The 28000-nt window shown below is 43.6% G+C and overlaps 1 protein-coding gene across 4 annotated transcripts in view; it reads left to right on the top strand.

Annotated features, from left to right (window-relative positions):
* Positions 1-274: 274 nt before the first annotated feature.
* Positions 275-28000, top strand: part of CRCP (CGRP receptor component) — a 39406-nt gene continuing 11680 nt past the window's right edge. The window contains exons 1-4 of one of the 4 annotated variants that reach the window (XM_008018259.3): positions 365-514; positions 13176-13212; positions 16230-16328; positions 18799-18893. In XM_008018259.3, the coding sequence (XP_008016450.1) occupies positions 507-514; positions 13176-13212; positions 16230-16328; positions 18799-18893 (239 nt within the window). In that variant the 5' untranslated portion in view covers positions 365-506. Of the gene's footprint in view, positions 515-13175; positions 13213-16229; positions 16329-18798; positions 18894-28000 lie in introns of all 4 variants that reach the window. The other 3 variants (XM_073012649.1, XM_008018257.3, XM_008018261.3) reach the window with 3 other exon arrangements.

Here is a 28000-nt window from a genome sequence, read left to right on the forward strand (position 1 = left end):
CCTGGTTAACACGGTGAAACACCGTCTGTACTAAAAATACAAAAAATTAGCCGGGCTTGGTGGCAAGCGTCTCTAGTCCCAGCTACTTGGGAGGCTGAGGCAGGAGGAGAATCGCTTGAACCCAGGAGGCGAAGGTTCCAATGAGTCGAGATTGCGCCACTGCACTCCAGCCTGGGCGACAGAGCGAGACTCTGTCTCCAAAAAAATAATAAAAATAAAAAAATAAAAGAAAACACGAGATAATCCTGTCCGCAAACGCTTAGCAGTCTTACGTCGGCCTGGTGAAAGGATGCAGGAACACTCCCCCACCCGCGCCCCCGAGAAAGGCGAACGCGCAGCGCGAGGTTCCGGGTCCGCCAGGCTCCCGGCATGCAGCGCTGCAATCCCGGCGAGCACCTTGGCGCGCGGAGCTGGCACCTTGGCGCGGCCGGCGGTCGCGGCGGGGACGGCTGTGAAGTGTGAGGTTCTTGGTCTGCTGGCAGCTAGGGGCGACGAGGCGGGACGTCATGGAAGTGTAAGTCTCCCCGGGCGCGTCCCTTTTCGGCCGAGGAGCCCAACGGTTTGACCGCTGAGAGCCGAGATCCGTGGGAACTTGGTGACCCTCGTACGGCAGTGAGGGCAGGGGGCCGGCCCTGTCCGGGAGGGCCGCGGGGTGGGGACAGGAACGAAGGGGACTCTCGCGTTGCCCCTCCGACCCTTCGCTTCCCCTCCCCACCCTGTGTCTGGGGTGCGCGGCCGAACAACCAAAGGGTCTGGTTGCCTTTCAGTGTGCCCCCTCCTTCTCTCATTCATTTACCAGCGTTTTTGGGTCACAGTGCGGGGGTGGAGCCCAGCCTGGTATCCGAGCCAGGACTTAGAAGGCTATAAAGGCCTGAGTCTGTCCGCCCTGAAAGTACCTGGAGGAAAGATGAATCAGGGCCGGGTAGAGCTCTGCTTGCAGCACTGGGCCCTTGGGGAGCTCTCACTCGGAAGAGCTGCTCTCAGAGTTTGATGGGAGCAGTCAACACTGTGAGGGAAGGGGCTGGTTTTTGTGGGGAGAAGGGAAGGATGTGAGCCAGGACTGGCACCGGAGAAACAGCACGGGGTGTGTGGGTGTGTACAAAACGAGGGTAAAAGATTTTCTGGCAATTTAAAGATCACTCCACGTGATCTTTTCCATGCTTGCTCGTTGCACGTCGTGCAAATGGAAGTTTTTGCATCTACTCCGAATGTGGGCTTTACATGGTTGATATTAACTTGTAGGTATTTACCTATCTTGTGTTCTCTGTGCACTGATTATTTGATTCAGTTTCCTTTGTGTTCTTTTGCCTCGTGTTTAATGGTTATATGTACGATGGCATTTCAGATTTTTACATTCTTAATTGTTTTTTCTTAAGAAACAGGGTCTTGCTCTGTCCCCCAGGCAGGAGTGCAATGGTGTAATCATGGTTCACTGCAGCCTCACCTTCCGGACTCAAGCAATCCTGCTTCAGCCCCTCCAGTAGCTGGGACTGCAGGCCCACACCATCACTCACGGCTAATTTTTTATTTTTTTATTTTATTTTATTTTTTTTTTTTGAGACGGAGTCTCGCTCTGTCGCCCAGGCTGGAGTGCAGTGGCCGATCTCAGCTCACTGCAAGCTCCGCCTCCCGGGTTCACGCCATTCTCCTGCCTCAGCCTCCCGAGTAGCTGGGACTACAGGCGCCCGCCACCGCGCCCGGCTAGTTTTTTTTTTTTGTATTTTTTAGTAGAGACGGGGTTTCACCATGTTAGCCAGGATGGTCTCGATCTCCTGACCTCGTGATCCGCCCGTCTCGGCCTCCCAAAGTGCTAGGATTACAGGCTTGAGCCACCGCGCCCGGTCACGGCTAATTTTTTAAAAACGTTTTGTAGATACAGGATCTCACTACAGCCCAGGCTGGTCTCCAGCTCCTAAGCTCAAGTGATCCTCCTGCCTTGTACTCCCAAAATGCTGGGATTGCAGGCGTGAGCCACCTCACCTGGTCCCTTCCCTTTTTTTTTTTTTTTTTTTTTTTTTTTTTTTTTTTTTTTAACTTTACACAATATGTCTGTGTAACTGAAATGAAAGGATCATGAAACAATAATGTATGGAGTACACTCTCATATTGTCTATTTTTTATTAAGATGAATGGGGCCAAGCGTGGTGGCTCATATCAGTAATCCCAGCACTTTGGGAAGCTTAGGCAGGAGGATCACTTGAGCCTGGGAGGTGGAGACCAGCCTGGGCAACATAGGGAGACCCTGTCTCTACAAAAAATTAAAAAGCTAGTTGGGTGTGGTAGTGCATGCCTGTAGTCTCAGCTACTTACAAGGTAGAGATGGGAGGACCGCTTGAGACCAGGAGGCTGCAGTGAGCTGAGATGGAGCCACTGCACTCCTGCCAGAGTGACAGAGCAAGGCTCTGTCTAAAACAAAACAAAACAGAACAAAAAAGGTTGACCCACTGAATTAATTTTGCAACCCACTGATCGGATTTCATCTGCAACCTGAAAAACTATTCATATAATTTACTCTAGTCCAAGCCATCATTACTAATTTTTCCCTCTTTCCTGGAGCATTTCCTGTGAGCATACAACCCTGCTTTAATGTATTCATCTTAGAAAATCCCCTGTCCCCACATACATGTCCACCTCTTACTCCATTTCTGCTTCCCATCCCAACAAAACTTCTTGAAAGTGCTGATTAGCCCCTCATTCTCTCAACCATTCTGTTGGGCTTTCATCCTCACTGGTCTATAGAAATGACTGTTAAGATTACCTGATCCAGCAGGGCGCGGTGGCTCACGCCTGTAATCCCAGCACTTTAGGAGGCCAAGGTGGGCGAATCGCCTGAGGTCAGGAGTTTGAGACCAACCTGGCCAACATGGCAAAACCTTGTCTTTACTAAAAATAAAAAAATTAGCCAGGTGTGGTTTTGGGTGCCTGTAATCCCAGCTACTCAGGAGGCTGAGGCAGGAGAATCACTTGAATTCAGGAGGCAGAGGTTAAAGTGAACCAGATTGTGCCACTGCGCTCCAGCCTGGGCGACAGAGCAAGACTGCATCTCCAAAACAACAACAACAACAACAAAAAAAAACCTGATCCCTCCATCCCTCCGTCTTGTCAAATCCAGAGGTTGATTTTCTGGCCTCAACTTTTTTGATCTCTCAGCAGTGATTAATACAGAAACTCTAGAAACTTTCCTTTCTTCATGTTATATGTTCCTTTGTGATATTTCCTCCTACATCAAGGACTACTTCACAGTGTCCTTCCCTGGGTCCCATTCCTCCCTTGCTTGATGTCTAAGTGTTGAGGTATCTTAGGGCTCAGTCCTGGGACCCTTTCTCTCCACGCTCTGTCATTTAACCCGTCTGTGTGCTGATGGTTCCCAAAGGTGTGTTCTAGCCTCTTCTCATCATCTATCCAATTGCATAGACCAAAAATCTAGCCCTCTCTCCTCACTCCATAAATCCAGTCCGTCAGTGGTCCTGTTGTCTCTATCCTAGAATGTATTTTGAATGCAGCTACTTTTCACCATTTCCACTGTCAGCTTTGTAGTCCATCACCTCTGGGCTGGATTAAGCAATAGCCTTTGAGGGTTCACTCTTCCCCAGCCTCCATTCTATTCTCCACATGGCAACTGGAGTGATCTTAAGTAATGACTGGAACATGTCACTCCTGGGTAAAACCCTTCATTGACTTTCCATTGCACGTAGAGGAAATCTCCATCTCTTACCAGGACCTGCAAGACCCTGTAATACCTCACCTACTCCCCAGCCTGACCACTTGCCACTCTCCCAACCTCCCAGACACACACTTTCCACTGACAGGTATTTCCTTCTCCTCTAACCTTCTAAGCACTTCCTGAGGACAATTGCATTGCGATACCCTCTGTCTGGTATACTTTCCTCCTCGCCCTCACCCTGTTCTCTTCTTTTTATTGTATTTTTTAAGTTTGTTTTTGAGATGGAGTCTCGCTCTGTCACCCAGGCTGGAGTACAATGGCGCAGTCTCGGCTCACTGCAACCTGTGCCACCAGGGTTCAAGATTCTCGTGCCTCAGCCTACCAAGTAGCTGGGATTACAGGTGTGTGCCACCATGCCCAGCTAATTTATGTATTTTTAGTAGAGACAGGGTTTCCATGTTGGCCAGACTGGTCCAGACTGGTATTGAATTCCTGACCTCAGGTGATGTGCCTGCCTTAGCCTCCCAGAGTGTTGGGATTACAGACGTGAGCCACCACACCTGGCCACCTGTTCTCATCTTGAAGGTTGTGTCCCTTTTCAAAGTTGCCTTTCCTCTTCAGTAAGTCTAACATAAGTTCTTTTTGTCTCTCATATCGTCTTGATTTACTTTCCCTTAAATAATTACAAATTGCAATAATAAATGTATGTTTACTTGTTTGGAGGGTGGGACCAGTGTGTGTTCACCTAATGCTTAGCATTGCATCTGGCACACAGTAGGCATTCAGCAAATACTTGTTCAATAAAGTAATATAATAATACTTTATTAGCTTCATAAATATAGTCATCGCTCAGTGTCTTTGAGGGACTGGTTCTGGGACCCCCAGCGTATACCAAAATTCACAGATGCTCAAGTCCCTTATGTAAAATGGTGTGGTATTTGCATATAACGTATGCACATTCTCCCATATACTTTAAATTGTCTCTAGATTACTTATTGTGATTTCATGACACATAATACCAGTTTTTGTCCATGGTTCCTGGCTCACAACTGCCATAGTCCTTGTTACTTCCTGAGTGACTGAAATAGTAAGCATAACTTTTGTTAAAGTATTTGTCCTTTGTCCATGGTTCCTGAAGCAGCCTTGGAACAGCTTCAGAGCAGTAAAGGTAAAAGACAGTCTTTTGTTAGAATGTTGGGATGCTCTGACCAGGCACGGTGGTTCACGCCTGTAATCCCAGCACTTTGGAAGGCCGAGGCAGGCGGATCATGAAGTCAGGAGATCAAGACCATCCTGACTAACACAGTGAAACCCCGTCTCTACTAAAACTACAAAAAATTAGCCGGGCGTGGTAGCAGGCGCCTGTAGTCCCAGCTACTCGGGTGGCTGAGGCAGGAGAATGGCGTGAACCGGGAGGGGAGCTTGCAGTGAGTCAAGATCGTGCCACTGCACTCCAGCCTGGGTGACAGAGTGAGACTGTCTCAAAAAAAAAAAAAAAAAGAGAATGTTGGGGCGCTGTAAGCCTCAGAAGCAGGCCTCAGAAAACAGAAGCTCTGTCTGTCTCTTGTTCTCTAATCATCCGCTGCCTTTGTGTCTTAGAGCTGGCGATAAAGAAAATCTCTGACCTGTCTTGTCTGATTGTTTCAGAGGGGGTCCTGCCCCTTACCCAGGAGGAAGGAACCGCACAGAGAGGCCAAGGAGAATCCGGATGGGCCTTGCTGGGTTTCTGCACTCAGTCTGCTAGTATTAGATCACACTCTTTATCCAATCAAGTTCTGTGAGGTTGGCCATGCTTCAATCATCTCTCTCCAATGAAATCTTTACAAAACGCCCAAGAGAACTTCTAGATAGCCTAATAGGTAGATGTTTCTGGAGGGTGGTACGCCTGGGAAAGGCATAGAGCTCTGCGTCCCCTCTGCATCTCACCCTGTGCTCCACTTCATCTGTATCCTTGGTAATATCCTTTATAATAAACCAGTAAACCTAAGTAAGTGTTTTGTGAGCCATTCTAGCAAATTAATGAAACCTGAAAAGGAGGTCTTGGGAACTGCAGCTTGAAGCCTGTCATTGAGAAGTTCTGGAGGCCCTGACTTGTGTGACTGGTGTCTGAAGTAGGGGTAGTCTTCTGGGACTGAGCCCTCAGCCCGTGGAATCTGACACTGTTTCCAGGTAGTTAGTGTCCGGATTGAATTGGAGGGGAAGATACCCAGCTGGTGTTGGCTGCAGAGTTGATTGCCTGCTTCTTGGTAGAGAGAAATCCCCACGCATCTGGTCACAGAAGTCTTCTGTATAGATTGTTGTCAGGTGAGAGCAGAGGAAAAACTGATTCTCAACCAACTTGTCATACCTGATGCAATGTAAAGGCTGTGTAAATAGTTATTGTACTGTGTTGTCTAGGGAATAATGACAAAAAGCAGTCTGTCCATGTTTAGTACAGAGGCAGCCATCCTAGGCCTAACTACATAGTACATGTCAGCAACAATGTAGCATTTTCTTAAAAATTTTTTTTTGCATGTTTTTCATTTGGAGTTGGTTGAATCTAAGGATGTGGAACCTGAGGCTAAGGAGGACCGACTGTATAGGAATTCATTAGCTAGCATCCTAGTTGCTAGGCGTGTATATTTTCTGACTTTCCTAAGTGAAATGGTTTGAATCAAGGGGTTTTTGTTCTTGTTACAGCCTGTCCACTTCTGCCAAGTAGTCAGTGACTTCCAGTGACCAATCCAGAATTTTGCGGCCAGTAATTCATGGGAAAATGAGATTTCCTGATATAGACATGTGGTTTGAGAGTGGAAGGGCCCTGGAGTGGAAAGGTCTAGAAGCCTAACTTCTGGTCCTTACCTGGTCTTCAACAGGAGGTGTGGCGTTTGGAAGTCTGCTCTGTGGGATCTTTAGCAGAACCTTGAGTTGCAGATACAGTTGACCGTTGAACAACACGAGCTTGAACTTCATGGATCTCCTTATACGCAGATGTTAAAAAATAAGTGCAGTTGGCCCTCTGTATCTGCAGGTTCCACATCTGCAACCCAATGCAGAGAATGAAAATACAATATTTGAGGGTTGAGAATATACCGCGTATGTGGAGAGCTGACTTCCTAGCTGCTGGTTCTGCAAGGCTCTCTGGGAGACAAGCATGTTCAGATTGTGGTGTATGTGGGGGTCCTGGGACCAATCTCCAGTGAATACCAGGGGATGACTGTACATTGTACCTCATCAGACACTCCCAGAACCTGAAGTGAGGAGGTACAGTGAACAACTTCCCTAAGTTTTTGCTACCTTAAAAATTCTTATTGAGTAAATACCTACTAAGTAAATAGTATATAATAATGATAATAATACCAATAATAATAATAATACCTGAAATTTCTTCTTTTTTTTTGAAAGAGTTTCGCTCTTGTCACCCAGGCTGGAGTGCAATGGCACAATCTTGGCAGACTGCAACCTCCACCTCCCGGGTTCAAGCAATTCTCCTGCCTCAGCCTCCTGAGTAACTGCCTGGGTAATTTTTGTATTTTTAGTAGAGATGGGGTTTCATCATGTTGACCAGGCTGGTCTTGAACGCCTGACCTCAGGTAATCCACCCGCCTCTGCCTTCCAAAGTGCTGGGATTACAGGTATGAGCCACCGCGCCCGGCCCAGAAATTTATTAAAGGGGAGGAATATTTATGCTTTATTTGATTAACAATTTAAAAATAAAAACTTGTTGACCATTACTTGGAAATGTATTTTCCTCAAGTAAAAGGTTACAATTTTTTCTTTTCTTTTTTTTTTTTTTTTTAATATGGAGTCTCGCTCCATCACCTAGACTGGAGTGCATGGTGCGATGTCAGTTCACTGCAACCTCCACCTCCTGGGTTCAAGCGATTCTCCTGCCTCAGCCTCCTCACTAGCTGGGACTACAGGCATGCGCCACCATGCAAAATATTTATATAGCAAAGTTAGGTATTTCTATATATAAGGTATTTGCTGTTTGGCTTTGTCTATAAATGATCATTGATATGCTGGAAAGGTTTGTGTCTACTCTTTTATTCTTGAACATAATATGTATAATTAGCAAAGTGGACACTATCCTCTGTACCATTTTTTTGAGGTAGTGTCAGGATTTCTTTCCTTTTACAGCTGAAAATACTGATGTTTATAAAAGGTAGGTGATAGGTACTATAACAACCCAGTAACAGGACTGGAAAGAGGATACCCATGTGCTAGATCCCAAGAGAATGCTACAGGGTAATTTGTTCATTGATTTCAGAAGCTGCCCAGTTTGCTTGTACCAGAGTTTAGTTTTTCAGAGCATGACTTGATAGCATAGGTTGGGCATAGGAGAATTTGAGCAATTCTTTTAATCATTGCCTACATAAGAGTTAACTGTGTGGCAGTTAATAGGAACTGTTTGGCTGGGCTCGGTGGCTCACGCCTGTAATCCCAACACTTTGGGAGGCCCACGCAGGCAGATCACGAGGTCAGGAGACTGAGACCATCTTGGCTAACACAGTGAAACCCCGTCTCTACTAAAAATATAAAAAATTAGCCAGGCGTGCTGGCGGGCGCCTGTAGTCCCAGCTACTCTGGAGGCTGAGACAGGAGAATGGCGTGAACCGGTGAGGCGGAGCTTGCAGTGAGCCAAGATCATGCCACTGCACTCCAGCCTGGGCAACAGAGTGAGACTCCGTTTCAAAAAAAAAATTAAATAAATAAATAAATAATAGGCACTGTTTGCATGGGCCATTTGTGTATGTGTTTGCTTCTAAGGAAAGTTCACTGAGAGATCATTTTGTTCTGTTTATTTGGAATTCAGTTTCCCCAACTAGTTGTTTACATCCATTTAATTGACTCACCATTTTAAGCAAATTTTACAAGTTAAGTGTCAAATAGAACATCAGCTTCAGTCATCTAATTCATTACTTGAGGAAATTAAGTAACTGCCTGCCTGTGGTATTGATTTAGACAGTTGTTTTTGTTTTGTTTTTTTACTCAAGCATTGCCATGTTAATTTGCCAGGGCTGATTTTAGAAAGCACCACACAGTGCGTGGCTTTGACTGCAAAAGCTTATTTTCTGACAGTTCTGGAGACTGGAAGTCGAAGATCAAGGTGTAGCAGGTTTGGTTTCTTTTGAGGCCTCTTGCCTTAGCTTGCAGATTGCATACTTCTTGCTGTGTTCTCACATGGTCTCTCCTCTGTGAGCACAAGTCCCTGAACTTTTTTCTAGACAGTCTTTAAAATGCATTTGGAGTATTTGCTTTAAACACATGTAAATAAAATGAGTACTATTTTAAGTCCTACAGGAGAATATGAAGTTTTTGTATAGGTAAGCAGTTTCTGGAAGTCTGATTGCATGTGAATATATTACATAATACTGAAGTTTTTAGCTGTAGAGCAGACAGTTCTGCTTTGTAGAGATCAACAGCTTGTACATTTATAATTGCTAGATGTGTCTATTAAGTTCTAGTACCTCTAAAAAACTTTTAGAGGCCCGGTGTGGTGGCTCACACCTGTAATCCCGGTTCTTTGGGAGGCCAAGGCGGTCAGATTATCTGAGGTCGGGAGTTCGAGACCAGCCTGACTAACATGGAGAAACCCTGTCTCTATTAAAAATACAAAATTAGCCGGGTATGGTGGCTCATGCCTGTAATACCAGCTACTTGGGAGGCTGAGGCAGGAGAATCGCTTGAACCCGGGAAGTGGAGGTTGCGGTGAGCTGAGATCATGCCATTGCACTCCAGCCTGGGCAACAAGAGCAAAACTCTGTCTCTCAAAAAAAAAAAAAAAAACTTTTGGGGAAAATGTATTTTACATCCTCAATTATAAGTTACAGTTGTTTTTTTTTTTTAAACCTTATGGCATTCTTTATTTTAGCTTTACATTTTATTTATTTTTTATTTTTTATTTTTATTGAGACGGAGTCTTGCTCTGTTGCCCAGGCTAGAGTGCAGTGGCGCAGCCTCAGCTCACTGCAAGCTCCTCCTCCCGGGTTCACGCCATTCTCCTGCCTCAGCCTCCTGAGTAGCTGGGACTACAGGTGCCCGCCACCACACCTGGCTAATTTTTTGTATTTTTAGTAGAGACGGGGTTTCACCGTGTTAGCCAGGATGGTCTCGATCTCCTGACCTCGTGATCCGCCCACCTTGTCCTCCCAAAGTGCTGGGAATACAGGTGTGAGCCACTGCACCTCGCCATAGTTTCACATAAAATTTTAAACCTATGAAACAGCTGCAAAAAGAGTGCCACAAATACTTGTATACTCATTACCTAGAGTCACCACTTGTTAACATTTTGATTCGGATATTTGCTGCCTTTTTCTTTTTCTCCTTTCTTTTTTCTTTTCCCTCCCTCTCTCTTTCCCTCCCTACCTCCTTCCCTCCCTTCCTTCCTTTCTTTCTTCCTTTCTTTTTTTTTGATTAGAGACACTTGAGCCAGGCTGGACCTAAACTCCAAGCTGAAGCTTCCTCCTGTCTCAGCTTCCGGAATAGCTGGGATAACAGGTGTGAGCCCCCATGCCTGGCATTCCCTTATTTCTTTTGCACAGGCATAAGCTTTCTCTCCATACACAGGTACACACACTTACTTAACTGAACCGTTAGAGAGTTGTAGACATCAGATCATTTCACCCCTTCTTGAAAAAACAGGGCATTCTGTGTAGCTCTAATTGCCTTATCACACTCAGGAAACTTAGCGCTAATTTATCTACTATTACTAAGACAAACAATGTAAACTCATATTTCTTCAGTTGTCCTAATAGTGTTCTTTATCCTCCCAATTCAGGATCCAGTGAAGAACTGCACATTGCATTTAGTTGTCATGTTTCTTTAATTTTCTTTCCTCTGGAAATTTCCTTAGCTTCTTTTTGTGACATTGGCATTCTGACAGATGACATTGATATTTGAAGAGTCTGAATCTAACCCAGTTGTTTTGAAGACTGTTCCTCAGTTTGGAATTCTCTGACTGTATCCTCATAGATAGATTTGAATGAAACATCTTGGGGCTGGATTACTCTGAGGGATGTGTCTTTCTCATGCGTCACATCATTGGTGCTGTGAAATTGGATAACTTGATTGTCTGTCTGGTTTCACCGTATCCTGTTGCCAACAATCTGTCATTTAGTGGTGGTTACAGTCACTTCTCAAGAATAAAAACTGCCTTTAAAAAAATTTCCCATACATACAGCTCGTTTAGGACTTCATAAAAGGTAGATAAGGTACCTCTTGACATTTTATTAAATAATGAAAGGCCTGGCATACATGGGCATTTATACTGTGAGTATTTGGCTGGGTTTAAAAAAAAATTATCTTCCTGATAAAAATCAATGGATAAATCAGCTTCTGTCAGCCAGAGTCTGCAAAATGCAGTACCTGTGTAAACATCAATTGTTCTCTTGATCCCAAAACACAGATTCATTAAAACTTATGTGAAAGAGAGTTTTCCTCCTTTATATTTGTTCTAGAAGAGGCAAAGGCTGTTCTTTGGATTCTTGCATTACAATATTGACTTGTTTAGTGGGGTAGTAACTTGGAATGGCTAAGGACAAATTTCCCAGAGCATGGAATGTTCTGAGTGACAGAGAAGGGGCCATGATTTGGAAATGAAGTTGTAACAGTGCACCTGGGATGGATCCATTGGCCCCAAAGAGAAACAACATTCGTAATTTTTTCTCCAGTCGAGTATTCCAGGAAGAGATGTCTTAGTGCCTCATATTGTGTAGAGCACAAGGAGTTATAACTCAATTTCAAGCAAAGATAGGAGGAAGCCAGTGGGCTGATTTCCTGATTAAGTAGGCAAAGATGACATGTGGTTTCATTTGTCATTTTCAATTTTAAATGAACTGCATCACATGCACTAATTATGCATTGTCCTTCCTCTATTAGGTTCCTTTCAAATATGATGCTCTGTGACCTGAGTGTGTTTGTGGTCATTTGGGCAAAGCAGCACTTTTGTGAAATTGTAGCTTGAATCACTGGTAGCATTTGGATCACTGGTAGCACAGAGCTGATTTGATTACAGTGCTGACATCACTGTGCTGATGACCTAAGGCCTAGGTCGAGCCTTGTTGGTTTTGCTTTATTTATTGGCTGGGAAATCACCTCTCTGTTTGGTTCATGCTTTTGAAATCTTGGGTCATCATTTGCATCATCTCACTGCACTCCTGGTTTAAGAAAATACAGGTGTCTCTGTTGCACATTATGTCAAGTGCAGACCCCTCTACCTGATTTTTCAGGATTCTGCATTATGAATTTCCATTCATCCTGTCCAGTCTCATTTCCCACAATTCCATAGTTACCTTCCACTTTGTTTAGACTTCTTACTGTGTGACCTTGAGCAAGTTATTTACTTTCTGAACCTTGGCTTCCTCTCTATACAGTAGGGATCATATGACTAGCTCCTACATCAGAGGGGTTTTAATGAGAATTAGCTGAGATAGTATCTTTTAAAAATAATATTCTTCCATTATAGAAATGTTAATACAAGTACCAAGAACTATTCTAAACTTTTAAAATTTGTTGTCTCACTTCATCATAACAGTTTGATGAGGTAGGAGGAGCTGGTGGTAGTGGTAGTTGCACAGGTAGTGGTAATGATAATGTTGGTGCTTATTGAGCACTTACTATGTTCCAGGTACTTTACATGTTTCCAGTGAACTCTGTGAACAGTCTTACAAGGCCGATGCTATAATTGCCATTTCATAGATAGGAAATTTAAACATAATGAGATTAAGTAACTTGCCCAGATTCACATAGCCAAAGAATTCAGGAGCTGGATTTAGAATCCAGGCTATACTTTTAGATACTAATTTCATCCCATTTTTATTGTAGAAGGAAAACTTAGGGAGTAATTAACTTAACTAAAATTCTCACAGCACATAAATGGCCGAGCTAGAATATGAACCCAAGTCTTGATTTCAAAACTATGCTCTTTGTCATACTCCACTGCCTCCAGACTGCTGAAACAATGCTTTCTGTTGTGCTATTGTAGGTTGGATCGATTGTGATTTAATATATGTAACATCATTGTGTTTCTTTACTCAGGAAAGATGGCATATTGCCTGGATTAACTGTTACACAGGGAACCAGGCTTTTGGCTGCTGCTTGCCACCCTGACTCTGCCTGTTGAGTTGATGTAGGTGGTGAACACCCTTGGAGCACGGTGGATATTTGGCAGGATACTTGACCATGGCTGGAATTCCCAGTGGTGACATTAGTGTTAAGTGGCCCATTTCTGTTGATTCAGCAGGAGGACGTGGCTGCCCAGGATGTCAGTAGCTGATGGGAGGCAGATAGTAATGGGGAGAGGACATGGCTGTGTGATGGGACAACACTTTGATCCCAAGTCTGCTCTGAAATTGCCCACAGCTAGCTAAACCATGTTGGACTTAAGACATTTCTCAATTTCAATTTTAGGTTGTAGGCCCTAAATTCAAAAAGTGGACTACTACATCTTGACAGGAATTCTTTTACAGATATTTGATACCCAGAAAGGGGTGTGAGCGCAGACTGATGACAGCTTACTTTTCTTTTTCAGGAAGGATGCCAATTCTGCGCTTCTCAGTAACTACGAGGTAAATTGGACTGTTACATATTCCTCTCTGATAGTTTGCCCTTTGTAACTAAGATTGTTAAATTCATTTTGGTTAGAAATGACTGAATTCAGGCTGGGCGCATTGGCTCATGCCTGTAATCCCAGTACTTTGGGAGGCTGAGGCGAGTGTATCACTTGAAGTCAAGAGTTCAACACCAGGCTGGCCAACATGGTGAAACCTAGTCTCTACTAAAAATACAGAAATTAGCCAGGTGTGGTGGCACGTGCCTGTAGTCCCAGCTACTTGGTATCCCAGCTGAGGCAGGAGGATCACTTGAACCCAGGAGGCAGGGGTTGCAATGAGCCAAGATGTGCCACTGCACTCCAGCCTGGGCAATAGAGCAAGGCTCCATCTAAAGAAAAAGAAAAAAGTAATGGCTGAATTTATTTGGATTTTCCACTTTAAAACAAGACATATGGCACCATCTGGTGGACCTTGGAATAGTGTAAGCTTGATACATTATACATAGTACTTCAGGGAAGCTGGGAAGACTCTAATTTAGAGGTGGCAACCTTCTTTAAATCTCAAAGATTCTAGATCATCATTTGGGATGTAGTCATAGTATAGAAGCTATGTCTAATATCTAAAAGTATTTTAAGGCTGTTTCTGTCTGCAAAATTTCACATTACATTTTTTATGCTTTTTCCTAATTATCACCCTTGATATATTTATATATTTATAATGCTTTTATACATTGCAAATAGTCTTATGAGTATTAATATCCTTATTTTGAAAGTGAGTTTAGGCTGAGCGTGGTGGTTCATGCCCATAATCCCAGCACTTTGGGAGGCCAAGGCAGGAGGATCAGGAGGTCAGAAAATCAAGACCATCCTGGCCAACATGGTGAAACCCCGTCCCTACTTAAAAAAAATAAATAAATAAAAGTGAGTTTAGTTGACTCACCTTTCTGAATAGTAGAAATTAAGAAATGTAGAATTTTTGGGGCTTAGGGTGGGATTGCTGGAGAAAGGAAAAGAAGGAAAAAGATTGGTAAGAGAGGAGATATTCCAGCATTTTTGTCTCCTATTTTGCACTAGCAAAACCATCTGATAGGCTCACTCTAGGTGTAGAAAGAACCATTTCTACCTTGATTGTGAATTTTCCATGTGCCAGAGTCTAAACTCAGGAAGACTCAGAGGAGGTCTAGAAGGTAGTAGGTTAAGTGCGGTGGCTCACGCCTGTAATCTCAGCACTTTGGAAGGCCAAGGAGAGAGGATTACTTGAGGCTATGAGTTAGAGATCAGCCTGGGAAACATAGCAAGACCCCCATCTTTTTTTTTTTTCTTTTTTTTTGAGACGGAATCTTGCTCTGTCGCCCAGGCTGGGTGTAGTGGCCGGATCTCAGCTCACTGCAAGCTCCGCCTCCCGGGTTCATGCCATTCTCCTGCCTTAGCCTCCCAAGTAGCTGGGACTACAGGCGCCTGCCACCTCGCTCAGCTAGTTTTTTGTATTTTTTTAGTAGAGACGGGATTTCACCATGTTAGCCAGGATGGTCTCAATCTCCTGACCTCGTGATCCGCCCGTCTCGGCCTCCCAAAGTGCTGGGATTACAGGCTTGAGCCACTGCGCCCGGCCAAGACCCCCATCTCTTAAAAAAAAAAAAAAAATTAGCTGGGCGTGGTAGCAAACATCTACTATGGTCCTAGCTACTTGGAAGACAGAGGGGAGGTTCCCTTGAGCCCTGGAGTTTGAGGTTACAGTGATCACCACTGTACTCTAGCCTGGGAGACAGCCTTTGAGACCCTGTCCCCAAAAAAAGCTCCCAGAGTTGAAGACAGCAAAAAGAAAGAAAGAAACCGCCCCCTTGTGCCCCCCACCCCGCCCCACAAATTAGAAGGTAGTAGAATAAACACAGTTGGCCGTATTCTTTCCTCCCTGAAGGCTCAATCGTAAATAGTTGCAGCTTAGAACAGGAAGGAAATGGTTGAATGGTCATTGGCCAAGCCTTTGGCTTTTAGGAGCCTCCTTGTCCAGTTTGGACTTTGCTAGGTGTTTGGGTGTTTTATCCGTTGGGGAAACATTGCATTCATTGATCTCATGTCGCTATTTCTGAAAGGAACAGCAGACGAGAGGGGTTCCATTGTATCTAGTAATGGTGTGTCAGCCTGCATTTTCTTCACTTCTCTGATAGAATCTCTAAAACAGGAATGAGATTGAGATTCCCTCCTGTCCCCAGCACTAATGCCTGTATGTTTTATCCTTGTGGGGAAAGTTTGCTTCTAAAGATCCATAGCATTTTTTCCTTTCTTTTTTTTTAGAGGGGTAAACTCTGTCTTATCACTTGCCTCAAAATTTTTATTTTCCAGAAAGAAATCATTATATTAGATTTTTATACTAGAGAAGCAGAATTCTTTTTTTTTTTTTTTTTTCCCAGATGGAGTCTCGCTCTGTCACCTAGGCTGGAGTGCAGTGGCACCATCCAGGCTCACTGCAACCTCTGCCTCCCGGGTTCAAGTGATTCTCCTGCCTCAGCCTCCCGAGTAGCTGGGATTACAAGCACGTGCCACCACATCCAGCTAATTTTTTGTATTTTTAGTAGAGACAGGGTTTCACCGTGTTAGCCAGGATGGTCTTGATCTCCTGACCTCGTGAACTGCCCGTCTTGGCCTCCCAAAGTGCTGGGATTACAGGCATGAGCCACCGTGCCCGGCCACATAATTCTTTTTTAACAAAATATTTGTTTTAAGAAAATCTGCTTTCAAATAGTATATTTTTGAGATCAGAGGAGATTAGTGATATATATATTGATAGGAAATATTTGAAATATTTTAAATAAATTAATGAATTTGGATTATTTGGCTTATATAAAAGAGCATTTTTTTTTTATGTCATCTGCCTCTGGGACTTATATTTGCTCAAATCCAAGAGTTGGAAGCTGGGTGATAGGTAGGTGAAAGGAAGTACTACACTTTCCTGTTTATCCTTCCAAACCACTGACCTTGGATAGATATATTTCTCAAATTTATTCATAGACATCTTTTTGTATCTCCTTCTAGGTGTTTCAGTTACTAACTGATCTGAAGGAGCAGCGTAAAGAAAGTGGGAAGAATAAACACAGCTCTGGACAACAGAACTTGAACACCATCACCTATGAAGTAAGCCTGGGCTTCTGGCAGACCTACCTAAAGTACCATTGAGGGAGGGGGATTTATTCTCCCAGTGACTGGCTGCCGAAATCAAGATCGCTTTTTATATGATCTGAATAGTTTTACTCTAACCTGATTTTGTTTGTTTGTTTGTTTGTTTTTTGAGACGAAGTCTCCCTGTGTTGCCCAGGCTGGAGTGCAGTGGCACGATCTCCGCTCACTGTAAGCTCCACTTCCCGGGTTCACACCATTCTCCTGCCTCAGCCTCCCGAGTAGCTGGGATTACAGGCATGCAGCACCTTGCCCAGCTAATTTTGTATTTTTAGTAGAGACAGGGTTTCTCCATGTTGGTCAGGCTGGTATCGAACTCCTGACCTCAGGTGATCCGCCCACCTCGGGCTCCCAGAATGCTGGGATTACAGGCGTGAGCCACCGCACCCAGCCATTTTTCTCTTACATAAAAGTTGTAGAGACAGTGCTGGGAGTTTTCATGTACCCTTCCCATAGTTTTCTCTGATGTTAACATCTTACATAACCATGGTACAGTGATCAAAACCAAGAAATTAACAGTGGTACATACTGCTAAACTAAGCTAAAATTTTATTTGAATACCTTGTTTTCCCATTGCTGTCTTCTGGGTTCCAGGATTCAATTCAGGATACCATTTTGTATTTAGTTAACATGTCTCCATAATGTCATTCGATCTGTATCCTTACTCTTCCTTTGTCTTCCATGACCTTGACACTTCTAAAGGGCTTGTCAAGTATTTTGTAGAATGTCCCTTGATTTGTGATTGTCTGATGTTTTCTTATGATTACACAGAACCTATGGCTTTTGAGGAAGAGTACCACAGAGGTGATCTCCCCTTCTTGTGTCATGATTTCTCAGGGTACATGATGTCGATGTTTCTTATGGCTAATGTTGTTAACTTTGGTCATTTGGTTAAGATGGTATCTGCCCGGTTTCTCCACTGTAAAGCTACTGTTTCTTCATTTCCATATTATGTTAGAAAGGATTCACCAAGTTCAGCCCATATTCAAGGGGAAGGGGGAGATTAAGCTCCACCTCTTGAAGGGAGGGATGTCAAAGAATTTGTGGATGTATGTTAAAACCACCACAGTAATTAAAAAATATTTTGTGGGAGATGCTTTGAGGCTAGGAAAACAGCCTACCCTTCCTTAAGCTTTTAACCATCAATTTTAGCATTCATTGGTGGATCTTTCCTGCAGTAGTTATGACTATGGTACAATGCCTGAGAGTGATTTATAATTTTTCTCATTCTTTCTATGCTTATTAGATACAATTTTTTTTTTTATTTTAAGAGGCAAGATTTTACTGTGTTGTTCAGGCTGGTCTCAAACTCCTGGGCTCAAGTGATCTTCCCACCTTGGCCTCCCATAGTGCTGGGATTACAGGTGTGCACCACTGTACCCATCTCATATGAGTTAGAATTCTTCCATAGGAAAAAGTTGTCTCTTCTGGCTGAGCACGGTGGCTCATGCCTGTAATCCCAGCACTTTGGGAGGCCTAGGCGGGCAGATCACGAGGTCAGGAGATTGAGACCATCCTGGTTAACAGGGTGAAACCCCGTCTCTACTAAAAATACAAAACAATTAGCCAGGCGTGGTGGCAGGTGCCTGTAGTCCCAGCTACTGGGGAGGCTGAGGTAGGAGAATGGCGTGAACCCGGGAGGTGGAGCTTGCAGTGAGCGGAGATCACACCACTGTACTCCAGCCTGGGCAACAGAGCAAGACTCTGAGACTCTGTCTCAAAAAAAAAAGAATAAAAGTTGTCTCTTCCTACGCATTATTTTATTCACTCATATATATCCATGTGGACTCATGGCAATTTATTTTATTCTTTGGGTTCCCCCTCTTTAAAAAAATTGTTCAAAATATGATAGCACAATGGTCAGATTGAGGTTTTTTTTTTGAAATCAGAAAAATTTTCTCCTAAATTTCATTAATTATTCTTCCTGTTCTAGCTACTGATTTTCTCTTTCAGGAATTCCAATTACATGAAGATTGGTTCTGAATGCCTCTTTGTTTTATATAGGATTTTCTTTTCTTTTCTTTCCTTTTTTTTTTGAGACAGAGTCTCAGACTCTGTCGCCCAGGCTGGAGTGCTATGGTGCAATCTCGGCTCACCACAACCTCTGCCTTCCGGGTTCAAGTGTTTCTCCTGCCTCAGCCTCCCTAGTAGCTGGGATTACAGGCATGCACCACCACACCCAGCTAATTTTTTGTATTTTTGGTAGAGATGGGGTTTCACCATGGTGGCCAGGCTGGTCTCGAACTTCTGACTTCAGGTGATTTGGCCACCTCGGCCTCCCAAAGTGCTGGGATTACAGGTGTGAGCCACCGTGCCCAGCCTCTATAGGATTTTTAAAAACAAAATTTTAGCATTTTAATTACAGCCATTTCCTTCATTTTTTCTCATTCAGGGCTGTCTTATGCTTGGCTTTTTTCTTTATTTCCAGACGTTAAAATACATATCAAAAACACCATGCAGGCACCAGAGTCCTGAGATTGTCAGAGAATTTCTCACAGCAATGAAAAGCCACAAGTTGACCAAGTAAGTAAATCTCTTAAGTAGGAAGAGAGTGACACATGGTGAAATGAGGGCTGAGGAAAGCCATTCGAAGCTACGGTGTATTCATACTCAGCTGGGTTTGAATTTAAAGGAGGATTAGAGTATTGTAGATGAAACAACTGAAAGTTAGACATAGGGACTAGAGTAAGGAACAAATCTTTTTTTTTTTTTATCAATGAAGAAAGTTCATTTCTCCTAGTGATACTGTATTAGTGTGCCTGCTTATTCGGCAAAATTAGCAGAGATTAATTTACATTCTCAAAAAAGACGGGTGAGGGGAAATGGAAATGCCTCATGGAAAAGAAGGCAAATTTAGGTCATGGGTACAGATCTCAATCAAATGGGCCAAAATCTGCTAACTCCCAACTGCTAGCATCTGACCACAGCATGACAAGATTGGAATCGGGGAACCTGGGCTCTAGTCCAGTTTCTGCCCCTTACTAGCACCATGACCTTGGAAAAGGTATTTGACCTCTCTGAGTTTCATTATCCTCACCACTGAGATGAGGATCATCTGCTAAACTCACAAGGCTGGGGCAAGGGTGAAGGGTGGTGTCTTCATGGAAACAATATGTGTAGATGTCCTTTTTGGACTCCAGAAGCCATAAATGATGCAACCTTATTTATTAATCATTACTGTGAACAGGGCCAAACATTTCTATATTATTAACACTGCCTCTACCCTAACGATTCAATTCAGATAAACTTTACAGAGCACTTCACTCCAAGAGCTGAGGATCAGGGCCACTTGGTTCTTACCTACACAGTGCCTCCAAGCCAAAATTGGTAGAACCAATAGTTCTACTCTTAAAGCAGGACCCCTCTAGCCTTCCATTATCTGGATGAAAATGAGCTTACTAATTTAGAAACACAAGTGAGTGTATTCTAGGCTAACGAAATTAATTCTTCTCTAATTATTGAGAACATTAAATGTCACGAGCTGATCTCAAAATGTTAGTAAAATAAGTTAAATTGTTTTGAAAGGAAAGAAATGTGATAATGTGGTAGAAATGGGGAAAAAACAAGACAGAATTGAAGTATTATATTAATCAAGTAGTAACTCTGGTTTGACTGAGTAAATGCAGGAGAAGACCTTCCTTCTTTCCTTCCTTATTTATTTATTTATTTATTTATTTATTTTTATTAACTTTAAGTTCTAGGGTACATGTGCACAGCGTGCAGGTTTGTTACATATGTGGACATGTGCCATGAGGAACAAATCTTAATGGGGTGTAAAAATCTTTTCTTGGCCGAGTGCGGTGGCTCATGCCTGTAATCCCAGCACTTTGGGAGGCCGAGGCGGGCAGATCACCTGAAGTCAGGAGTTCGAGACCAGCCTGACCAGCATGGAGAAACCCCGTCTCTACTAAAAATACAAAATTAGCTGGGCATGGTGGCACATGCCTATAATCCAAGCTACTAGGGAGGCTGAAGCAGGAGAATTGCTTGAACCTGGGAGGTGGAGGTTGTGGTGAGCCAGTGAGCTGGCAGTGAGCCAAGATCACGCCATTGCACTCTAGCTTGGGCAACAAGAGCAAAATTCCGTCTCAAAAAATAAATAAATAAATAATCTTTTCTTGGAGTCCCAGTTTGTATGACCTATCGCATTACCCCTACTCCCAGAATTCAGACCAAATTGAATAAAAAGTAGGGTTTACAAGTTAAAGTATTTTTTATAAAGTTGATCAATGAAGTCCTTTGATGTTTGTGTTTGCTTGAGGCAAAAGTGGCTTGATCGTATTCTGTGAGTTCTTGTAGTGTCCAGTTCTTTTTCTTGGTCTGGAATGAGTTCAATCTATTAAAATCGAAAACGTCATAGACCAAGGGTTTACATGAGAAGAAAACTAGCCCAGTTTTTTTTGTTTTGGTTTGTCTGTTTTTTTGAGATGGAGTTTCGCTCTTGTGAGTTCATGCTGGAGTGCAATGGCGCGATCTCAGCTCACCACAACCTCCACCTTCAGGTTCAAGTGATTCCTCCTGCCTCAGCCTCCACAGTAGCTGGGATTACAGGCATGCACTACCACGCTTGGCTAATTTTGTATTTTTAGTGGAGACGTGGTTTCTCCATGTTGGTCAGACTTTTCTCAAACTCCCAGCCTCAGATGATCCGTCCACCTCGACCTCTCAAAGTGCTGGGATTACAGGCATGAGCCACCGTGCCTGGCCAATTTTGTGTTTTTATTTATTTTATTTTTATTTTTATTTTTTTTTTGAGATGGAGTCTCGCTGTCGCCCAGGCTGGAGTGCTGTGGCGGGATCTCGGCTCACTGCAAGCTCTGCCTCGTGGGTTCACGCCATTCTCCTGCCTCAGCCTCCCGAGTAGCTGGGACCACAGGTGCCCACCACCAAGCCTGGCTAATTTTTTGTATTTTTAGTGGAGACGGGGTTTCACCATGTTAGCCAGGATGGTCTCGATCTCCTGACCTTGTGATCTGCCCGCCTTGGCCTCCCAAAGTGCTGGGGTTACAGACGTGAGCCACTGCCCCTGGGCCCAATTTTGTATTTTTAGTAGAGATGGGGTTTCACTGTATTGGCCAGGCTGGTCTTGAACTCCTGACCTCAGGTGATCCTCCTGCTTCAGCCACCCAAAGTGCTAGCATTTCAGGCGTAAGCTACCGTGCCTGGCCTATGTATACATTTTTGAATTGACTTGTTGATACCTGGAACAAATCCTGCTGAGATTCTGATTGGGATTGTGTTACATCTATAGGTCAGTTTTGGGGGAGAATTGACATTTTGACAATATTAATAATTTAAGATCGGCCAGGCACAGTGTCTCACGCCTGTAATCCCAGCACTTTGGGAAGCCAGGGCAGGTGGATCACAAGGTCAAGAGATCAAGACCATCCTGGCCAACATGGTGAAACCCTGTCTCTACTAAAAATACAAAAACTTAGCCAGGAGTGGTGGTGGGGGCACCTGTAGTCCCAGCTACTCGGGTGTCTGAGGCGGGAGAATCACTTGAACCCGAGAGATGGAGGTTGCAGTGAGCTGAGATCGCACCACTGCACTCCAGCCTGGTAACACAGCGAGACTCTGTCTCAAAAAAAACAAAAAAACAAAAAAAAAACCTCATAATAATAATTTAAGATCAGTCAAAGGTTAAAAAAAACAACCCACCAATACTGAACCTAGTCCATGAAAACAGTGTAGCATACAGGTTCTGCACAAATTTTTTTAGATTTATACCTATTTCATAATTTTGCATGCTATTGTAAATGGTGTTCATTTCCAGTCGTTGATTGCCGATATAGAAATACAGCTGACTTTATATTGATCTTATGCCCTCAAGGCTTGAAAAATCCACTTATTAGTTCCAGGAACTTTTTTAGTGTATTCTTTAGGATTTTCTATGCAGACAGTCATGGTGTTTGCAAACAGAGTTTTACTTCTTTCTTATCTGTATGCCTTTTCCTTCTTTTTCTTATTTCATTGCCCCAGCTCGGGCCTCCAGGACGATGTTGAGTAGGAATGGTGAGAGCAGACATCCTCAGCTTGTCCCTGATATTAAGGGAATACAGTCCGGCCTTCACCATTAAGTATGATGCTAGTTTAGGTTTTCGATGGATGTCTTTTACCAGGTTTAGGAAGTTCAAATTGCTGAGATTGGATGTTGAATGTTGTCACTTGCTTTTTCTGTATCTATAAAGCTAAAAAGATTTGTAGCCTTTTGGCTGTATCTTTTTGTTTATTTTTTAGTAGTTACTGTAGGGATCCCTACTGGGTTACTAGTAGGGTTAATAATATGCATGCCTGACCATTTATAGTCCAGAGTTAATGTTTTACCAATTAGTGTATATAGGTCTCTTTACCTTCTTTTTGTGTTATGGTTATATTTATAACATATAAACTGCATACATTGAAACATATAATCTACATACTATTAGTGGTGTTTTAACATTTCTTTTTTTTACTTTTTATTATTATTATTAGTATACTTTAAGTTCTAGGGTACATTTACTTTCTATATTCTTACATACTTTAAAGAACTTAAGAGAACAAAAATGTCTTTTATGTCTACCCAAAATGTCATCATTTCTTTTGCTCTCTATTTCTGAAGTGCCCTGTGTCCTTTTTATCATTTACTTCACCAGGAAGAACTTCCTTTGGCACTTTTCTGAGAACAGGTCTGCTGGCTACAAATTCTCTTATTTTCATTTAGCTGAGAATGTCATTATTTTCTTTCATTCCTGAAGGATAATTTCCCTGGATTGATTGATCTTTTCCTTCAGAACTTTAAAGATGTCATTTCAGTGACTTCTGGCTGTCACAGTTTTTGGTTAGAAATCTGTGATCAGGCTAGATGCAGTGGATCACGCCTGTAATCTCAGCACTTTGGGAGGCTCAGACAGGAAGATCACTGGAGGCCAGGAGTTTGAGACCAGCCTGGGCATCATTGTGAGACTCCATCTCTATATTTTGAAAAATAATTAATTAAAAAAATTTTTTTAATCTGCTATCACCCTAACCCTAATGTGTCATTTTCCTCTGGCTGCTTTTAAGATTTTTTTTTTTGATCCCCTCTGTACTCTCACTGCTTCACTTCACTAGCCTAAAAAAATTTTTTAGGCCGGGTGCGGTGTCTCACGCCTGTAATCCCAGCACTTTGGGAGGCCAAGACAGGCGGATCACAAGGTCAGGAGATCAAGACCATCCTGACTAGCACAGTGAAACCCCGTCTCTACTAAAAAAATACAAAAAAAGAAATCAGCCGGGCGTGGTGCTGGGTGCCTGTAGTCCCAGCTACTCAGGAGGCTGAAGCAGGAGAATGGCGTGAACCTGGGAGGCGGAGCTTGCAGTGAGCTGAGATCGCGCCACTGCACTCCAGCCTGGATGACAGAGTGAGACTCCATCTCAAAAAAAAAAAAAAAAATTAAAATTAAATTTAAAAAAGATTCTTTAAGTCTTTGGTCTTCAGTAATTTGATAATGATATGTTTCAGCTTTTTTCCCCAGTTTGTCTTTGCTGAGTTTCTTGATTATGTAGATTTATGTTTCTTACTACATTTGTGAAGTTTTCACCTATTTTTGAAATATTTTTTCTATCCCAATCTCTTTCTCCTCCTTTTCTTCAACTCCCAAAAATACAACTGGTAAACCTCTGATACTGCTGTACAGATCTTTGAGGCTCTGTTCCTTTTTTTAAAAAATTGTAGTTTAAATGGAGTAATTTCTCTTTTTCTTTCCTGTCTCTTTTTTTAATAGAGACAGGGTTTCACTCTGTTGCCCAAGCTGAAGTGCGGTGGCGCCATCAGACTCACTGCAGCCTCAAAGTCTAATGGGATAATTTCTGTTGATCTGTCTGTATACGCACAGATTGTTCTGGCATCTTCCATTATCAAGCCTACCAGTGAATTTTTCATTTCGGGTATTTTTCAGTTCTAAAGTTTCCATTTGGTTATTTGTTATAACTCTGCTCTTTTCTGAGAACTTGTATTATTCCATTCATTTCAGAAATGTTTACCTTTTCCCCCAGTTGTTATAATAGTTAGAATCTTGATAATTTTAACATCTAGGGTATCATGGGCTTGGCACCTGTTGATTATCTTTTCCCTGGAGAATGAGTCATATTTTCCTGATCTGGGTAATTGTAGATTGTATCCTGGGCATTTGAGTATTATATTGTTTAGACTCTGGGTCCTGTTAAACTCTGGTTTGTGTTTTAGGAGGCTGTCAATCCAATTAGGTTCAGACTTCAAGTCAGTCTTGCCTTCCGGGGCAAGGATTTCAGTGTTATTTGGTTTTGAAACCGTTGCCCTGCCACTCTGGGTGTTTGCATATGGGGCCAGACTGGTGGCGTAATTCGCTCCCTTCTCATTGGGGTCTTTGCTGTTCTGGGTCTGTTCCATGCTTGCTGTTTTGGTGCTGTTCTGCACATAAATAGCTCAGGTGAATCTAGAATTTGTGTTGATTGATATTCAAATTTGGAGGAGTCCCCTTCTCTAGCTCTCCTCTCTGGAACTTCCCTACTCTCTGGCCCACATGATACCCCTCTTTGGGTCCTCTAGCCACAAGTTCCGATTGTCTCTCAAAGGTTTGCCTGCCGGCTTGTGTATGGTTGTTACTAGAGCTGTCCTTGGAGCACAGCAGGGAAAGTAGAAAAGGGAAAAGGAAAAAGGACTCTTGGGCACTGTGGACAGCGAGGGCTTCCAGGCTACGCCTGCTGCTGGTCCCCGCCTGGGGGGCTGCCCTTGAGTTGTGAGCTCCTCCTGGGTCTCCAGCCTTTCTCAATCTCCTGGCCGGAAAGATTGGATTTCTCCTGGAGTTGGAGCTGCCTGTGGGGCCACCACAGCTGCACCAGGATTAAGGCCCTGAGGCAAAAGAGGGGAAAAAGCCCCAAGAAACTCACATCCATTCTCCACCCCAAAATGGTTCTCAGGTTTTGTTTCCCTCCCAGACCACCTGCTTTTGTTTGCTTTTCAGAGTCCTCAGGTATTTTTGTGTTTTTTGTCTGGGGATTTTTTTTTTTTTTTTTTTGAGACGGAGTCTCACTCTTGTCACCCAGGCTGGATGGAGTGCAGTGGCACAGTCTCGGCTCACTGCAGCTGCCGCCTCCCGGGTTCAAGCGATTCTCCTGTCTCGGCCTCCTGAGTAGCTGGGACGCCTGCCCGGCTAATTTTTGTATTTTTAGTAGAGACAAGGTTTCTCCATGTTGGCCAGGCTGGTCTCCAACTCCTGACCTCAGGTGATCTGCCACCTCAGCCTACCAAAGTGCTGCGATTACAGGCATGACTCGCCGTGCCCAGCTGTCTGGAAGTTTTTCATTGTAATCTGTGGAGAGAGAAAAGCTTTCGTGGGCTTCCTTCATCTTCTCCTATAGCAGCAGTGCTAACAGTTGATTTTTAAGGCCTCTTTTCAGCTCGTTGTCTGGGCTGATGTATTGCTTCCTAAGCCCAACATCTTTTCTACTATAAGTATGGACAAATACTGTTCAAAAAACCTACAAATATATAGGCATTGTCTTGCAAGCCGATTCATGATTGGCCGTGATCTATATAAATTTAAAGCAGACTGTAGAATTCAAGAAGGATTAATTTTAATTCCCTTTTTTCCATTAGTGATCCTAAAATCGAGGATTTTAAAAAACCTTTTTAAAAGACTTTCTAAACCTTTTAACCCTTTGATTAATTGCTTGGTTCCATGACTCTGCCAAGAGCAAACGCTACAGGCGGTGTTGTTGTCCAACAGCCAGTAGAGGGAGCGGCAGGCTTCTTCACTGCGGCGGGGCCTGGCTCCTCCTCTGGGAACTTGCAGCTCTTGTTATATTTGTGAGCATAACACATCCAGTTATACTCTTGTAGTTATTTTTAAATGTACAGTTAAATTATTGTTGACTGTAGTCACCCTGTTGGACTATCAAATACTGGATCTTATTGATTCTATTTTTTCATAGTCATTAACCACGTGCACTTCCCCCTACCTCGCGCACCCCACTGCCCGTCCCCCGCCTCTGGTCTGCTACTCTCTGGTCCTTCTCCTCTCTCTGTCTCCAGAAAGCACGGACTTCTTGGTTACAGCCTGTAGTGGTACTGAGATTGTGAGGCCTGGGTGAAGACGTCAGTAGGAGGGTCAGAGGATGAAAGTCAGTACCATGAGAGTGCCTGAGCCTTGCTGAAGAAGAGAAAATCCAGGAGATGAAGAAGGGAGAGTTGGAAGGATCAGAAAAGAATTGAGAAAGAAGGTGTCATGGAAGCCCCGAGGGCAGGCAGTTTCAAGGAGGGAATGATCAGCAGTGTCACATGTCACCAACAGGATGGAGTAGGACCGAGCAGCAGCCACTATGTGTGGAGGACACCAGGCCCTTGAAGCAAGAACAGTTTTGGTGATCACTGGGGCAAGAGCTAGGGTGTGGGGAGTTGAGAAGCAAGGGGAGAAAGTAGACACAATGAAAGAGGCTTGGTTCTGAAGCCAGCGGGGAATGTTTGTGTCCCAACCCCCTTAACTCTCCCAATACCCCAGACTGGAGTGTGCAGTGTGTGGGGGCCTGCTGTGACCACAGCAGTGCTCAGCTCCTTGGATGTAGGACAGGGAACTTGCTTGGTGGTTCGACCTCGAGCTGGGGTTTTTCAGGGAGCGGTTGTGAATGTCGTTGCTGATCTTAATTCTGGTCATCTCATTACCAGATCCCCTGCAGCTTTTAGTCCTTGCAATCCCTCTTCTCCCTCTTCACGTGGAGACCTCTCAGATGGGAACTCATCTCCTTTACGGTTGGCTGCTGCTTTCCCCTCACCATGGTCCCGGTGGAACATGAGACCCTTTGCTGGAGATTTGGGCAGCAGTTTCTGAGGGTCTTTACTCTTCCCTCCTGGAATTTCAGCCTCTCCACATGTTTGTCTCCCCAGCTGGTGGCCATTCTCTACTTTCCTTCCAGACCCTCCCTACTTCGGCTGGAGTTGCTTTTTTACTTCTGTGTTATCAAGAGGCTGTTTCCTCCACAGTCATTCCTCAGTCTCGAGAGTCCAGTTGTCAGCAGAGCTGTCATTCCACTGAACTGCACAGGCCACCGATGACCTCTTGGTTGGCAAATCCAGTGACTTCTACACTGACACAGTCTACCTATCTTTCTCTCTCTGTCGCCCAGGCTGGAGTGCAGTGGTGTGATCACAGCTCACTGCAGCCTCAGACTCCTGGGCTCAAGCAATCCTGCCTCAGCCTCCCCAGTGGCTGGGAGGACTACAGGTGTGTGCCACCATGCTTGGCTAATTATTTTTATTTTTTGTAGAGACAGAGTCTCAGTTTGTTGCCCAGGCTGTTTTTGAACTCGTAGCCTCAAGTGATCCTCCTACTTTAGCCTCCCAAAGTGTTGGGATTACAGATATGAGCCACCGCGTCTGGCTTCTGGCCCCTTAAATGGAGGCGCTTTATGGTGTTCTGTCCTGGTTCACTCGCTCCACAGTTGGTCTCTGGAGCATAATATCCACTCCATGGTTTCATGTAACTCCTTGCAAATAAAGCTAGTGCTGGTTTTTTTCTTTTATTTCTAGACCAAACTAGACACAGTTTTTGACAGAAGCCTCTTCAGAGTTATAAAGGTACTATAAACTCAAATTTCATTTTAAATAATGTATTTTTTTCTAAACAACCTAACCT

This window comes from Chlorocebus sabaeus, chromosome 28 (genome assembly GCF_047675955.1).
Source record: "Chlorocebus sabaeus isolate Y175 chromosome 28, mChlSab1.0.hap1, whole genome shotgun sequence".
NCBI lineage: Eukaryota > Metazoa > Chordata > Mammalia > Primates > Cercopithecidae > Chlorocebus > Chlorocebus sabaeus.